At 32.0% G+C, this 14735-nt stretch overlaps 1 protein-coding gene across 3 annotated transcripts in view; it reads right to left on the bottom strand.

Annotated features, from left to right (window-relative positions):
- Positions 1–14057, bottom strand: part of LOC134721247 (interferon regulatory factor 8-like) — a 52120-nt gene extending 38063 nt beyond the window's left edge. Inside the window, exon 1 of one of the 3 annotated variants that reach the window (XM_063584076.1) lies at positions 13952–14057. In XM_063584076.1, coding sequence (XP_063440146.1) covers positions 13952–13986 — 35 coding nt within the window. In that variant the 5' untranslated portion in view covers positions 13987–14057. Of the gene's footprint in view, positions 1–2602; positions 2711–12364; positions 12377–13951 lie in introns of those variants that run through there. The other 2 variants (XM_063584080.1, XM_063584078.1) reach the window with 2 other exon arrangements.
- Between the last annotated feature and the right edge of the window lie 678 nt (positions 14058–14735).

Raw genomic sequence — 14735 nt, 5'->3', positions numbered from 1 at the left:
ATAGATATAAGAAGATGTAGTATGAGTGCCAATGAGACAACTTTCCATCTAGTAATATAAGTTATCTTGGTGTAATCAGGGGTGTACAGAATTTTACACCGTTGTTGAAAATTCATACACCCTGAGGCGCAGCCGAATGGGTGTATGAATTTTCAACAACGGTGTAAAATTCCGTACACCCCTGATTACACCAAGATAACGAATTTATTTCTTATGAACAATTCCTTTACTCATTTTGAAACCACGATGTAAAATTCTAAAAATGGTAATGGAAAATTTCCAGCGTAATATTTTTCAATGTCCATGATGCTGCATATTGTCAAATACTTTTTTACTTTATTTTTGGAAAATTCAGAACATTTTTGTGTTCTTTTGAGTTTACAAAAAAAAAAAAAAAAATCATATTTTTTTTTAGCATTTTCTTCTTATTATTTATTTTCTTCTTTTTTTTTTCTTTATTTTGGCAAAATTATATATTTTATTTTTTTTTGGCAAATTTTCATTTTATTTTTAAATTTGGCAAAATTTTATTTATCCCCGGGTGAACCAGGTGTTATTTACACCGGGGTAGTCAACCAATCAGATTGCAGTATTTTTGCTGCATAAGAAATAATCTAGATTATCCATTAAGAATAAGTAGACTAAATGTTTTTATATATTTAAACTATGCCTCTATAGTCGCAGATATGCTACCTAACTGTTATTCATTTATCGAACGAACAGACGGATGGACGGAAGGACGGACGAACGAACGGACGGACGGACGCACAGACCAGAAAACATAATGCCCCTCTACTATCGTAGGTGGGGCATAAAAATAAATAGCTCCTTCGTTTTCGTTTTTCAATTCAAAGTCACAATGAAACCTTGAAAACAGAGCTATAATTACTCCCCTATATAATAAGAAAACGATCATCATCACTTGCCCAAAAGGTGTAGTTTTTTATATATCGATTTCGTCGCATCTTTGCATTTAAAAACGTAGATGCAGAGGCTTCCAACATTCCAGCTATAAGTGACAAAGAGTCATTCAAATATTGAAAAAAATGGCCATCAATTTTATCAAACGAAACGCGATTGTACTTTGGATATCATCTAGAGGTCAAAACTGCATGATAACATACAAAAGTGCATTTGTGACTTATCTTTCACGTAACTTTTAATGAATTAAGTTTTGTAGCAAGTTCAAACCTGCCAAGGGCACGTTTTATTACATGAGTGTTTTTTGTTTGTTTTACCTTACTAGTCATTCCAAATTACTAACTGTTGGTTTCCTCTTACTTATATATATATATCTATTTCTCTTCTGTTCTTTGTCTTCCCTCAACAGACGTTGGAAAGCAGCCGACATAAGACAAAATGTTACATTCTAAAGGAATTTTTTTAAAGGAGTTTTCTCCATTGAATCAAAACTACAAAACAGCAATTTTCAATCCGATGCATTAGATAATCCATTTGTTTGCTAAAAATCCAATTAAAAAGTTCATGCTTTTAAGAATCTTTGAAATAAAATCCACATTTGTTTGATACAGCATACTGGAATCAAATGATCACACACCTTTCTGGAATCGAAGTCCAGCTTGTATGTAGCCGGTATGACGAAATGTCATGTCATACCACGCATTGCAAATTATGTAAGCTTTGAGTTCTAGGAAATTCGGAAAATAGAATTTCCAGAAAGCTAATAGTAAAGCAAAACCCCCTTTTTCCTGATTTTAAAACATATCAATTAAAATGTTAAAAACAGTCCGGATGATGGAAAAAAATACTGCCAAAAGTGGTTAGAATACATGTAGTAAAAAAATGCCAAGTTTTAGTTTTACAAAAGTAATGTCCCCTTAAAGAAGTTTCGCTTATTTTAGTATAAGGAGGCTAGAATGAATATACAGTCTATTGTGAATTGAAACGCCATTGCAATGTTTGTCTGATTACCCAAAATTCATTGTTGGTTTTATAAAAAATCTAAAAGTGTTCAAAAGTAATTTCTTGGCATTTTCTAAATTCAAAAAAAGTAAGCTTCTTGTGTGCGTCAAACAAGTAAAATTTGGCAAAATAGTTTGTTAATAGTATTTTGAAAAGATCTCAATGCATAAACAAAAATAATAATGTTTTACACAGTAGAATAATTTCGTATAATTTATTATACTAAAGACTATGGTAGATAACTCGTATACAGAAAAAAAAACCTTGCCGTCATAAAGCACCAGACATGATATGATTAATACTCGCAATTGAAAGACATGTTTTATCATGTTGTATCAATTCTTAGAAATTCAAATGTTATGCGTACTGGGAAAAAAATTGCAGGCAATTTCTTGTAATGGACAAATGAATATAAAACTTATGGCAAAACGACTTTCGGTACTATGTAGAATTATTCTAAATCATCCAAAAACAAATTACTCAAGAGAAGAGGTCGTCTCTGCTTATAGTTTGCATTGCAACGCTCAATGACTGGTCTCCCCCTTTTTCATGGGATTCTAGAATATAAACTTTGGTCATAATTCTCTGGAGAATTAACAGATTTTTCGTCACAAATGACTATATAATTCTGAAGCATTTTCCTGGTTGTAGTTAAAACTAGATACATTTAGTTACTTACCGTTAATTGCTGTAATGTATTGCCCTATTTATTGATATATATATCTGGGTCATGATTACTAATTTCAAATGCATAAATTTATGTATAATTCTAGGAAACACGGAGAGATATATATCCTGGAAAATGATTTCGTGAATTGACATTGTTTATAATTATCTATAATTGTAGTTATTATTTATATAAACGCTTTGTTTATTATCTATTGTAGTTATTGTTTGTATAAACGCTTAAGACGATAATATGATATTTCAATAAAAATAAACAACTTACATTTGCACTTACATTATAGTTGTTTACAGATTCGGATTTAGGGGGTAGCCGCGGCCCACTCATAGAGCTACATGTATGGTTAATCTAGACTTTTAACCTATTCAACTCAAAGTTTATATATTTTTAGGACTCCGGACTCCTTATTCAAAACCTTGCATATTAATCTGGTTAATCGGGCTTAGGTTTTATAATTAGACACTTGAAAATATCGCTGAAAAGTACTGAACAGCATTAAAATGTTATTGTTTCCGGTAATTTGAACTTCATTTTCAATGAAATACCCGTTTGCTGCTTACTTTACGGCTAGATTGGTTGGTTGTTAACGCCCTTTCAGCACTTTTGTTCTATTTCGTGGTAGTTTGTTTTCGTAGGTCGAGCCAATCGGAAGCCAGAGTGACCGGAGAAAACCACAAACCTAAGATAAAGAAAATTGGCAAAAATTTAAGAAATTTTTGGTCCTCAATGCTCTATAGTGGCGTACTTTATTTGGCGTTTTCAACATTTTTTATGTGAGCGTCACTGAATAGTCTTTTGTGGACGAAATGGCTTCCGGCGCAAATATAGAATTTCAATCCTGGTATCTATGACGAGTTTATTGAAAATCATGGTAAATTTAGATTGCAGTCGAGTGCACCGCCTCGTTCGAAATTCGAAATTCGAACTCACAAACTTCAGTTTTGACAAGCTAGTGACACACTAGTTCGACTTCATAGACCATTCGGCCACCGAGGTCACTTGCGGAAAGAGTAACGCTCATTGTTGAAGGTCATACGCTGACCTGTAGTTGTTGATCTCTAGTTGTATCTCTGATCTTTGGTCTTTGGTGGATAATTGTCTAATTGCCAAGCATAATTTAGAACATGAGACCACTGTTAGCATAACATATCATTATCCAAGCTGCACTGAACAGCACTAAACTATATTTTATCAAAATTAACAAAATCTTTGAATTGTTTTCGACATAATATCAATAATACTTAAACGTTGTTAGATCTGGATCGAATCTGAAGTATACATGGGTCTTGTAAAGTTTTCAAAGTGATTGACGGAAGTAAAATGTACTTGACTTTACGCCACAAAGTGTGAAGGAGACTCGACCGGAATGAAATGTACTTGACTTTAGGGCACAAAGTGTGAAGGAGACTCGCTCGGATGAAATGTACCTGACTTTACTTGACAAAATGAAAAGTGTTCGTAGATGGACCAAACCTGTCTCGAAGAAACACAAATGAGGACCGTACTTAATCCATGATTGGATCATGGTATTTTTATGAGAGGAGGGGTTCACAACCAAGTATAAAGGTGTCAGGGTTCCAAATATACATTCCAAACCTCATCCCCAAACTTTGAATCCGCCACTATAATCATAGTGAATGAACTGTGTTTGTCTATACTCAACAAATGGGAGCTTTACTCGACCGGTCTAAACTATACTAGACCTACCGACCTGTCTGTATTATACTAGACGATATCTCAGATCAAATATGATCAAGAACTGTTCAGCCTTGGGCTTGTATTGGTGCTGTACTGTACCGATTGGTCACTACAATTAATTTTATCTCTTTTTGAATCAAATGTCTTTAGTGTTGAATTTGCCACTGGACAGTGTATAAGTTGGCTTTTTTGCGTACACTTTCCTTTTTTTTTTTAAATATTTTATGCACGAAGTATTAAGAAGGGAGATGCAATGACATGTAACTACGGTAAATGGTTAATTGGAAAATAAAAATATATATGATAGTATTGGATGAACTTTTTGGTAAAGCAGTGATTTGGTCCAGTTGAAATATGTTAACAAATTGGTGTGCCTGGATCTGGTAAACTGAATTATAAATCTTTTACACACAATTTTCATATGTTGAGTTATAAGAGCTGATAAACTTTTCTATAACTGCTATATATTTTTTTCTCAAAACAGGTACACTACACTGCGAAACTATCTTTTGAGATAGAGCAGGTGCGATTTTTTTTAAATTTGGATTTGTTGTCTAAAACAATACACTACGCAATAACTGTGCCCTCGGGCTAGTTCAGCTAAGACTCCAGAACTACTTTTATTAGTTTAACAGTTGAGACACAAATTACGTCAAATCAATTTGAAATGAACTTTCCGTGGACAAGATGGTCCAATAGCATTTCAGCTAGTCAAGTGAAGTACACATGTTGTATATATATATATTGTCTTCCTTGTTACTAGTGAAAGCATTCACACGAACAGAAATATTGAAAGCGGTATTAAGATGACAATTTTGTTAAGATATATAAGATTACAGAAACCGGTATAGATTTAAATAAAATAACAGATTATATCTTTTAGAACAGGTTTTACTTTTTTGGAGGGCACTTAAGACTTCTATTCTTATGTTTATATTTCAAATAGACGGCCGCATTGTACATGCAAGATTATGTCCTTATTAAAAACATATTATATGAATCAACTCTTTCGCTTTTGAATCTTTAAAAACAAAAACGATCTTGAAACCGGCAGGTGCAATATAGTTCCTTAAAACGACTACACTGGTACCTTTTATGATAGTCTTAATTGAATCACAAGTTAAAACAGTTCTCTCTAGATATAAGGGATATTATCGTAATACATAACACCATATTTAGATACTAGTATATATTGATTAAGAAATTTGAAGTTAATGTGGATTTCTATTCATATAATGTATTAATCATGTCAACTGTTTTGTGTACTTTGAAGATTTTTATGGATGGGAAAAGTTTAAAGAATCCCAAATATGCATGGAAGTAATGACATCTTTCTTGTGTAGGTCTCATCGTTTTTAAAAAAGTTCAATGAGAATGACTAAAGTTGATGTGGTCAATATCATTCAGAAGAGATTGAAAGTTCCATTTGAATTAAGAGGAGTTATCGATCAGAACTCGCATGCACAGAGGTTATCGATAACGTGTCTGCAAGTCAGAACTCGCATGAACAGATCTAGAGGTTATCGATAAAGTGTCTGCAAGTCAGAACTCGCATGAACAGAGGTTATCGATAAAGTGTCTGCAAGTCAGAACTCGCATGAACAGAGGTTATCGATAACGTGTCTGCAAGTCAGAACTCGCATAAACAGATCTAGAGGTAATCGATAAAGTGTCTGCAAGTCAGAACTCGCATGAACAGAGGTTATTGGTAACGTGCCTGCAAGTCATAACTTGGATTAACAGAAGTTATTAATAACGTGTCTGTAAGCCAGAACTTTCACTAACAGAAGTTATTGGTATTAAACGTGTCTGTAAGTCAGATTTAAATTGACATTTCAATATTTAGATATTTATGAAATGTAAGGTGTACAACCGGAGACATTCCTAAGTTCAGCAACCATAACTTTTCCAATCAGCAACCCAGTCTATAGATGTAGGGGGAAAGTAGCTAGTAATAGAACCGATCAACAGACTCATCATAGATACCAGAACAAAAGTAAAGTTAGGCAGACAATCGTTTCGTCTACAAAAGACTCGCCAGTGACGCTCGAAAAAGTGCAGTGTTAAAGGCTAAAAAAAATTTTTAAGACCATTAAAACCACTGTTCTCCGTTTAAGGTTGTTCTCTTTTTCGAGGCTATTTTGGGATCTTTGCAAACAGTTATAATCATTTAAATCCTCTTTACTTTAACAAACGCCCTGATAAAAGGTGAAGTGGTGTTATCTGCCCAAGGGCTCTCTTGATAACTTCTATGTTACAAAATTTGAAAATATAAAAATATCAACCTAGTCATAGATATATAAACCCATCTATGACCGAACATGAATGAAATGAAATATTTAGGAAAATACGCAATATTTTGAAACAAATCTTTGTATGAGTATTTTAAGCAAAGCTGGATTGAAATTTATCAAGTAACGACAAGTACGCCCACCTCGCTTCCCTTAAATATATAAACAAGCCAAAACCCCCAATAAAACACTGTTTCTTTGATGTATGCGTATTGTTTAAAAAAAATGTTTTGTGTGAAGTCCATCTTCCTAAATCCCCTTCGGTTTTACCCCTGGATATCGATAAATAGATTTCAATTTGTTCTTTGAAAAAAAATATATACTAGTATTTTAAATGCATAATTTTGCACTATTTGCATTTAATATCATACAAAAAAAAGTTAAAAAAAACTAAATTAACTAACAACTATTTAGTTTTTTAAATGACACAAGCACACTCAACAAGTTGTAGTTTGATGTAAAAAGATTCACATCTCCAGTGTTGGACTTTACATCTCAAGCTCGGGACTTTATATCACAGCGCTATACTTAACCTCTCCAGCGCTTGACCTTATATGTCCAGCGCTAGAATGTACATCTTTAGGGCTGGACTTTATGATTACATTACTTGACTCTGTATCGTCAGCGCTAGAATTTAACAAATTTCTAACGCTGTACTTCACCAGAGTTGGACATTTACTAGTGTTAACATCTTCAGCACTGAACTTTATTTCGACAGCGCTTGACTTAATATCTGCAGCGATGGACCTAAAATCTACAGCGCTAGATTTTTATATCTAGCGCTTGTCTTTAAAAAAACATCAACACTTTTATCTGAACGAGACGAACAATGTCGTCAGTATATAATCGTATTCAAGTTTTCAACAATAGGCGTGTCTATAATGCAAGTTCCAAACGACACAGGTCTGAAGAAAATTCCACATGTCTGCATGAAAATTATAATAAGATAAGACTATAATAATTATAATACATGACCATTGAAGAGATTTCTGAACTGGTCTTATATATATAAAAGAATATATGACATGGTAGAGTACCCAAGTCCTTTCCCCTTTGTGCATTGTGTGTCATAATATTTACGTTTTATCGTCTCCTGTCAATAAGACTTAATTTAATTGTTAGGGTTTTGCGCACAATGGTATAATTTGTGTTACTTGCATAATATATACATATTGATACACTCAGGAATGGAATTGAATGAATTGATTGACTTGAATATAACTTGAGACAACACAATACTGTGTAAAAACTATTTAAAAGTACAAGAAACAGCTATTTGGAAATACAAGTGCCGACTGTTTGCCTAATTTGTTTATTGTTGTTGCCCACATATATTATGAAAAAGCGGGGAATATAAGTTGAAAAGGCATATCAAGTACTTAGGAAGGAAGAGTTAGTTCCTTTTCCGATTGACTTTCACCACTTATCACGATTTTGTAGATAAATTTAGCACTCTCAGTTTACAGGAAACATTTATGTACTAAATTGTCATGTAGATAAATTGTGCAATAATTTTATTAAGGTGTGTTTTGAAGCAGCTTGAAATTGGAAATCTTTCGTTATATAGAATTAACTTTCATTCTGCACTTTTTTTTAAAGGTTCATTCGCATTCTAAGAAAAAAAACAGAGTAACTAAGTCACAAGGACGAATCTGACATTTTTGAACAGCATTTTCACTCGTTGATCAGCAATACATAACTTTGCAAGGATAATACATGTAATAGTCTGTTAAATACATGTAATAGTCTGTTAATTTGTTATTTTCCACAGAAAACGCTTCCAGTAGGAGATTGTATGCCAAAATTATCAACATCATTATTTCATTCGCTTGATTTCGAAAGATGGTATTTTTTTTTCAAATATAGCTAAATATGTTTTGTTCAATTGTACGGCCGTTGTACATAAATGATGTCAATGACCTTTTTAAGTCGCACGATATAGTTGAGAATATATATCTACATATGCATTTATAATCATTTAGAATCTGGTCTTATCAGACAACGCAGAAATGACTGATGCTCTTAGTCTAAGAAAATATTTTTCAATGTCAAAGGAGTAGGTCCGGTAAGGGCCGATTTTGGCCTCAAATTTCAGGTTTATCTAATGAAAGATTTTGGACACTTTTTAAACACTTAAGTGTCTATTTTAATTGATTCAATATGTAAAAGATTTTAACTGATTTAGTCATTAAAAACGCTCCGATTCAAGCTTATATAAGAAAATTATATCAAATATGCAAAAAAACGTCAATTTTCAGTTGGTTTTTGTCAAAAATGAAAGTGTTCAGCCTCAACCTTTTTATATGTTACGTATCATCATAAAATACAATATACATTTCAATATAATGAGTGAACACGAATGCGGCCACTTTCATTTAAGCCGGAAACCATCTAAAATTTAACTAAAATGCTAAATTGTGAAGATTTCATTAATTTAGCATGACTTAATGATATTAGTACCCAATATATGTGAATTGTTGTGTCAAAAACAGCACATATTTGTGTAGCAGAATCATTCTTCTTTCCAATAAATAGCTATAAGATTAAATTTTCACAATTTTGTCAAACTGCTATATTGGGGGCCAAAAAAGGGTCTTACTAACCTACTCCTTTGTACAAAAATCGTGTTAAGATTTTTTTCAGAGTGCAAATAGGTTAATTTTATACATCTATTTAAATTTTGCAATTATTCGTTGCCATGTATTACTAATTTAAACGAATCACGTGGGAAAGTCTTTTGTTAATGTTCTGAATTCACTATCATGTGACCAGACGGAGTTATGAATTCACTGCCATGTGACCAGAAGGAGTAGACACGTGCTCGTGGGCAGTTAAAGATATAAAGTACTTTCCCTGTCTTAACAAAACTGAAACGTACAGGGAAATATTTCAGATTTAGTGATTATCCTTAATATTTTTTCTCTTCTTTATCACAATGTAAGATTATTCATACTTCGTATGTATGTAAGATAATGAATAATTCATCACGGAAACATACCGAAACATAATTATTTTCAATAAAAAATCAACACGATTTCTCCATTTAGACTATTTAAAACGAATGACTTCACCAAAACCTTACAACCAAAACATATTCAAACGAGTATGCCATTCATTGAATAAAATACACAAAGAGAATGCTTACATTTGAACATGCAGACAAAATTTCGAAATAAAATAAAGTATAAAAAAAGTAACATTTGAGTTGATTTCAATTCATTTAATTTACAGATTCCAATAATGAATCGTAAAATATTTCAAAAATAAAAAGTGATTTCCAATATTCATATTAATTATATTTAACTAAAAAAGGTATTTACAGTAAACATTAAATATTAAAATACATTTGTTAAATGTAAGACGGCAAAGTTAAAAAAATAAAAAATAGTATTTGGCAACTCTTCATTGAATTTATATTTCAATTCTGAATTTATATAATGAGAGTTCTTTAAGTAAAGGGTTTTTGCCAGAAAATATGTATTTTAAAGTGATTTGATGCGACTGTCATACAAATGAGAGGTTTAGCGCTATAAAACCAGATTCAACCCACCATTTTCTACAGTTAAAAAAGACGGTTCCCCCTTTCCGTTTTGAATTTTCCTCGGAGTTCAGTATTTTTATGATCTTACGTTTTTTCAATCCATAAAGGCGATGTGAAAGATACCAGAGATACATTCAAACCGATAAGTCGAAAATCAACAGTTAAAGCCGTGGCGAATAGGTCAAAGGTAGAAACTAGACAAAGAGCAGAACACATATATATAACACAACGAAAAAAATCGAGTAGACTCATCAACACGAACCACACCAAAAACTAGAGATGATCTCAGCTAAGTGCACCGGAAGGGTAAGTAGATAAGGCAAAAAACTCAAAAAATTATCTAAAAGATTTGATTAATTAGCTAAGAGAATGAAACTTTAAAAACAAATGCAATAGATTCTAGAAAAACAGGAAAATAAGAACAATTTTTCAGCGCTGACTGACCTAAGAGGGGGCCCGCTCCAGTCATGCTTCAATGATTCCTTATATAGTCAACCAAATTTTTCCCACGAAAAGGAGGGGGGTGGGCACCCAGGCCCCCTGGATCCGCCTATGTTTTCATACTCAATCTGGGGAATTATGTAGTTTTTGCCATATAAGGGGAGATAACTCATATGACGTAACTTTTATGTAGAAATGTGTAGTTTCGTTTCCTATCAATAAAACAAATTCTGTGATTTTTTTCTTTTTATTATCTGAAATTATATTATAGGAGCTATCTTTCATATTTTGTCCAAACAGTTAATCGTTAAGTTTTCTTTCTATCACACACAATTTGTTTTCCCCATGTTTAATATACCCAAAATATGGCACAACATGTAGCTTGCAAGTGATGGATATGACCCATACTATGTATTATATATTTGAAAAAAGCTTATAAAAAATACATATTTGTTTATTTACTGTATATCCTAATCCATCCTATCAATATAATATTAAGTATAATATGGACAGTTTCAAAAAATGTTTTTTCTATGGCCTGAATTCGCCACACGGAAAATAATTTAATTTTACAATTCTTGTTTACTCTTCATTTCCGGAAAAGTTATCTTAACTGCATAAATATCTATATTTGTCTCGCACAAACACTTTTATGTTTAGATTTAAGGAAATTTTTGTTGGTAAATTACTTTTGTCATTTACGTAGTAAAATATTGCTTACAAGTGCAGGTTACAATAATGATTCATATAACAATTCTAACAATTGTTAATTTATCGTTCCAGACACTTACTTACAGACGAAGGACATTTTAGTGATAAATTTAAAACTGCATTTTGGCGCCGACATCATAGCCCATGTAAACGCTGCATTAGTCCATTCACCTGTATTTTCGAAAGCCCATTTCATCGAAAACTTACCAAGTTATAAAAAATACTTTAACGTCTTGAAAAATTATGTATAATAAATATTAATTTACATCTAAATTTGTTTGCATTTATATTTGGTTAAATGTTGAAATAAAACTTTTTTTCTTTGGTATTTTTTTTACAGATGGTCTTATCGCTATCGATTCACTAATAAGATGTCCTCCGCCGCATTTATGATCGGTTAACAAATAATTAGAAAAAATCAAACTATTTAAATTAGTTAAATTTGTTAATTAGTTCCAGAGAAAGTGTCACATAATAATTAACATCATGTTGCTCTACTTATGTAACACGAGGGGTATCACCATTCGAGTGGTCAACACGTCTGTGTTAACATGAATTATCCTTGATTTTGTCACATTTATATAATTAACTGTTGACAAAACTCTTATTTGTTTGAAATACATAGGATTTTGGACCCTAGGAAAAGATAACCTGAGAAGTATTTAGCAAAACCTCTCGGCTTTTTCGCCCTGAATGCTCTTCGACATCGTTCTTTATTTGGTCTTATTAATTTTTTTATTTGAGCTTCACTGATGAGTATTTATAGACGAAACGCGCGTCTGGTGTACACAATCGGAACCCCAGTATGTTTTTTGACTTTTTCACATAAACATTTTTGCAAAACTATAGACATACAATTCATAAGAAGAATCAAATGACTTTTTCAATAGGAATAATCAAACACATAGTAGATTTAACTTCTGTCACTATTACTATTTTTCCCGCGGTTCGATTTAATGCGGTTCGATTAAATGCGGTTTGATCTACCACGTTTTAATTTATTTGCATAATTTGAAAGTCATAGCATAATTGTTTGCAAATTAACAGTCAAATAATTTATCATTACATACATACTCCAAATGTATTATAACAGCACTGAATAAAAAAGAACTATAACCCAAAAAGCAACGATGAAATAAATCTTTGGGTAAGCTTTATCGAGTTTTGATAGATATTAACGGAACCTTTAAAATGTCTATCAACCCTATTTGTTGTCTAATCTAGCAACGTTCTTTGCATTTAGCATTCTATTCAATGTGGCTCGGGCCTATTCGAAGTTTCTGTTCGAAGTGCCGTATTTTTATAATTTTAATTTTTACAGAGAGTGAATCAAACTGGTAAAAAAAAAATAGGGGGTCCCGGATCATTTAAACTCAAAATATTACTTTTAAAAGGTTGAAATTGGATGAAATGTCAATTTGAGCCTTTCATAGATACACATGATAACGATAATATGTTTTAGTGAAAAAAACCAATAATTTAACATCTTTAAGCAATGTAGATATTTAAAAAAAATATAGTGAATTTACGACACAAACTTTTCGTGTGCATAGCAATTCCTGCGTGAAATTATACAGAGTCGAATAGTCTCGATCCCCTTTAATGCACTTTTGTGCTTTCACCTGTCAATATTGGAAGGGGACAGGAAGGGAGTTATGTGTAAAAATGAATTGGCTACAACCACCCAACTGTTCACGTGTCACCCCATAGACAGAAACTTTACAGTGGTTGTCACTTTTATCTTTTTAATCAATTATAGTACTGTTGAAGTGAATTTGGAGTTTCTTTCAGAATTTTAATTGGCTGTCCAATTTAAACAATAATTAAATCTAAATGAGTAGCTGGTTTCCCGCGCATGTACATGAATAATTAAGACTAGGAGAAGATATGAACGAGATCGAGATAGCTAGTACTGATATATATTTATATACTAGTATGTGATAATCTTCAAATAGTTATTTATGACCTTTATTTATGCAAACGCGTAAGAAAGACCGATGAAGCACTACATTTGATAAAATGCAAGCCTTATTATGAATATACGCGCTTTTTAAATTTATTATAAGAAAAAGATTAATTTGAATAACAGTCACATCTTCTAATTTTGCATTGCCAATTATCTGAGATTTTGTTCGTTTTTAAGAATGATTTATTAAGAACTTTTATCGACATTTCTATTCAATCAAGTTGATTTTTACTGCATGTTTAAAAGACAAAAAAGTTGAATAACAATAAATACTTTTGTCCGAGGAAGTTCAATCGGAAAGTCCTTAATGAAATGGCAAAATCAAAAACTCAAATACATCAAACGAGTGGAAAACAACTGACATGTTTCTGACTTGGTACAGGCATTTTTTTATGTAGAAAATCGAGGATTGAACCTAGTTATATAGCTAGCTAAACCTCTCACTATTTTGACATTCGCATAAAAAAGATGATTTAAAGATAAATCATAACGGACATATTATTCATTTATGATATTTGTGGTTTGTTAGTTTTTAAACGTTAATATGAATGTTTTATTGATCTCTGTAATAAAATTAATAATTGTTTGCATACATATATATAAATTTGAATACTAAGCACTAATTGAGAATGTTAATAGATTTGAAAGTACGAAAAAAAAAGAAAAAGAAAAATGAAACAGAGAAAATAACATACCGAATCTCCAGCTTGATACTTCTACACGACTTCATTATTATGTAAATTATAAATTACTGAAATAATTTCAAACTTTTATGTATAAACAATGAGTATTTTGGACAAGTGTTTCTATAAGTGGTATTTATATCTGATTTATATCTAAAAGTGTTTCTCTCTTCCGTAAGTAGTAGGGAAGCATACATGGTCACATACTAACATTTACAAAATGTACTTCATTGCACGTATCGGTGATGTCGTGATGTATATGTCTGACATGCTTTAATCAAAGAATTGAAAATCGGAATTATTTGCTTCCCCGCTTAGCACACGGGGGATTAAGAAAAAAGACTGGTCGTTTTGATAGTTAAATATTTGCCACTTATACATTAAGATCGATATCGATATTATCATCATCATCATCATCATCATCGCCGTCTAGTCGTTACTTGAATTGTGTTTTTCTCAATTGTTATCTAATATTTAGCCCCATCCATTTTATTTATTTCAATACCGAAAATCTGACTACTTTGTACATGGTAGTCTCGAATACATCCTAAATAAGCAAACATCGAAGCTCTGGCTACTGCATGCATAATGGCCTCGGTTATTTCTATAGTCCAGTATCGAAACTACGAATACTATGTGCGTGTTAAGTCAAGATATTGTAATTAGTTAATATCGAAGAAATGGATATTTCTAGGCTATGTAAATGAAAGCCTTAAAGAATTTTCTTAGACAACATCGAACTTTTAGCTACTGCGGGCATTTATGGTAGCTTGGGAGATTGTTCTAATACCGAGTT

This window comes from Mytilus trossulus, chromosome 6, assembly GCF_036588685.1.
Source record: "Mytilus trossulus isolate FHL-02 chromosome 6, PNRI_Mtr1.1.1.hap1, whole genome shotgun sequence".
Classification (NCBI taxonomy): Eukaryota; Metazoa; Mollusca; class Bivalvia; order Mytilida; family Mytilidae; genus Mytilus; species Mytilus trossulus.
Note: the sequence above shows the minus strand (reverse complement) of the source record. Positions and strands in the feature narration are given on the sequence as shown.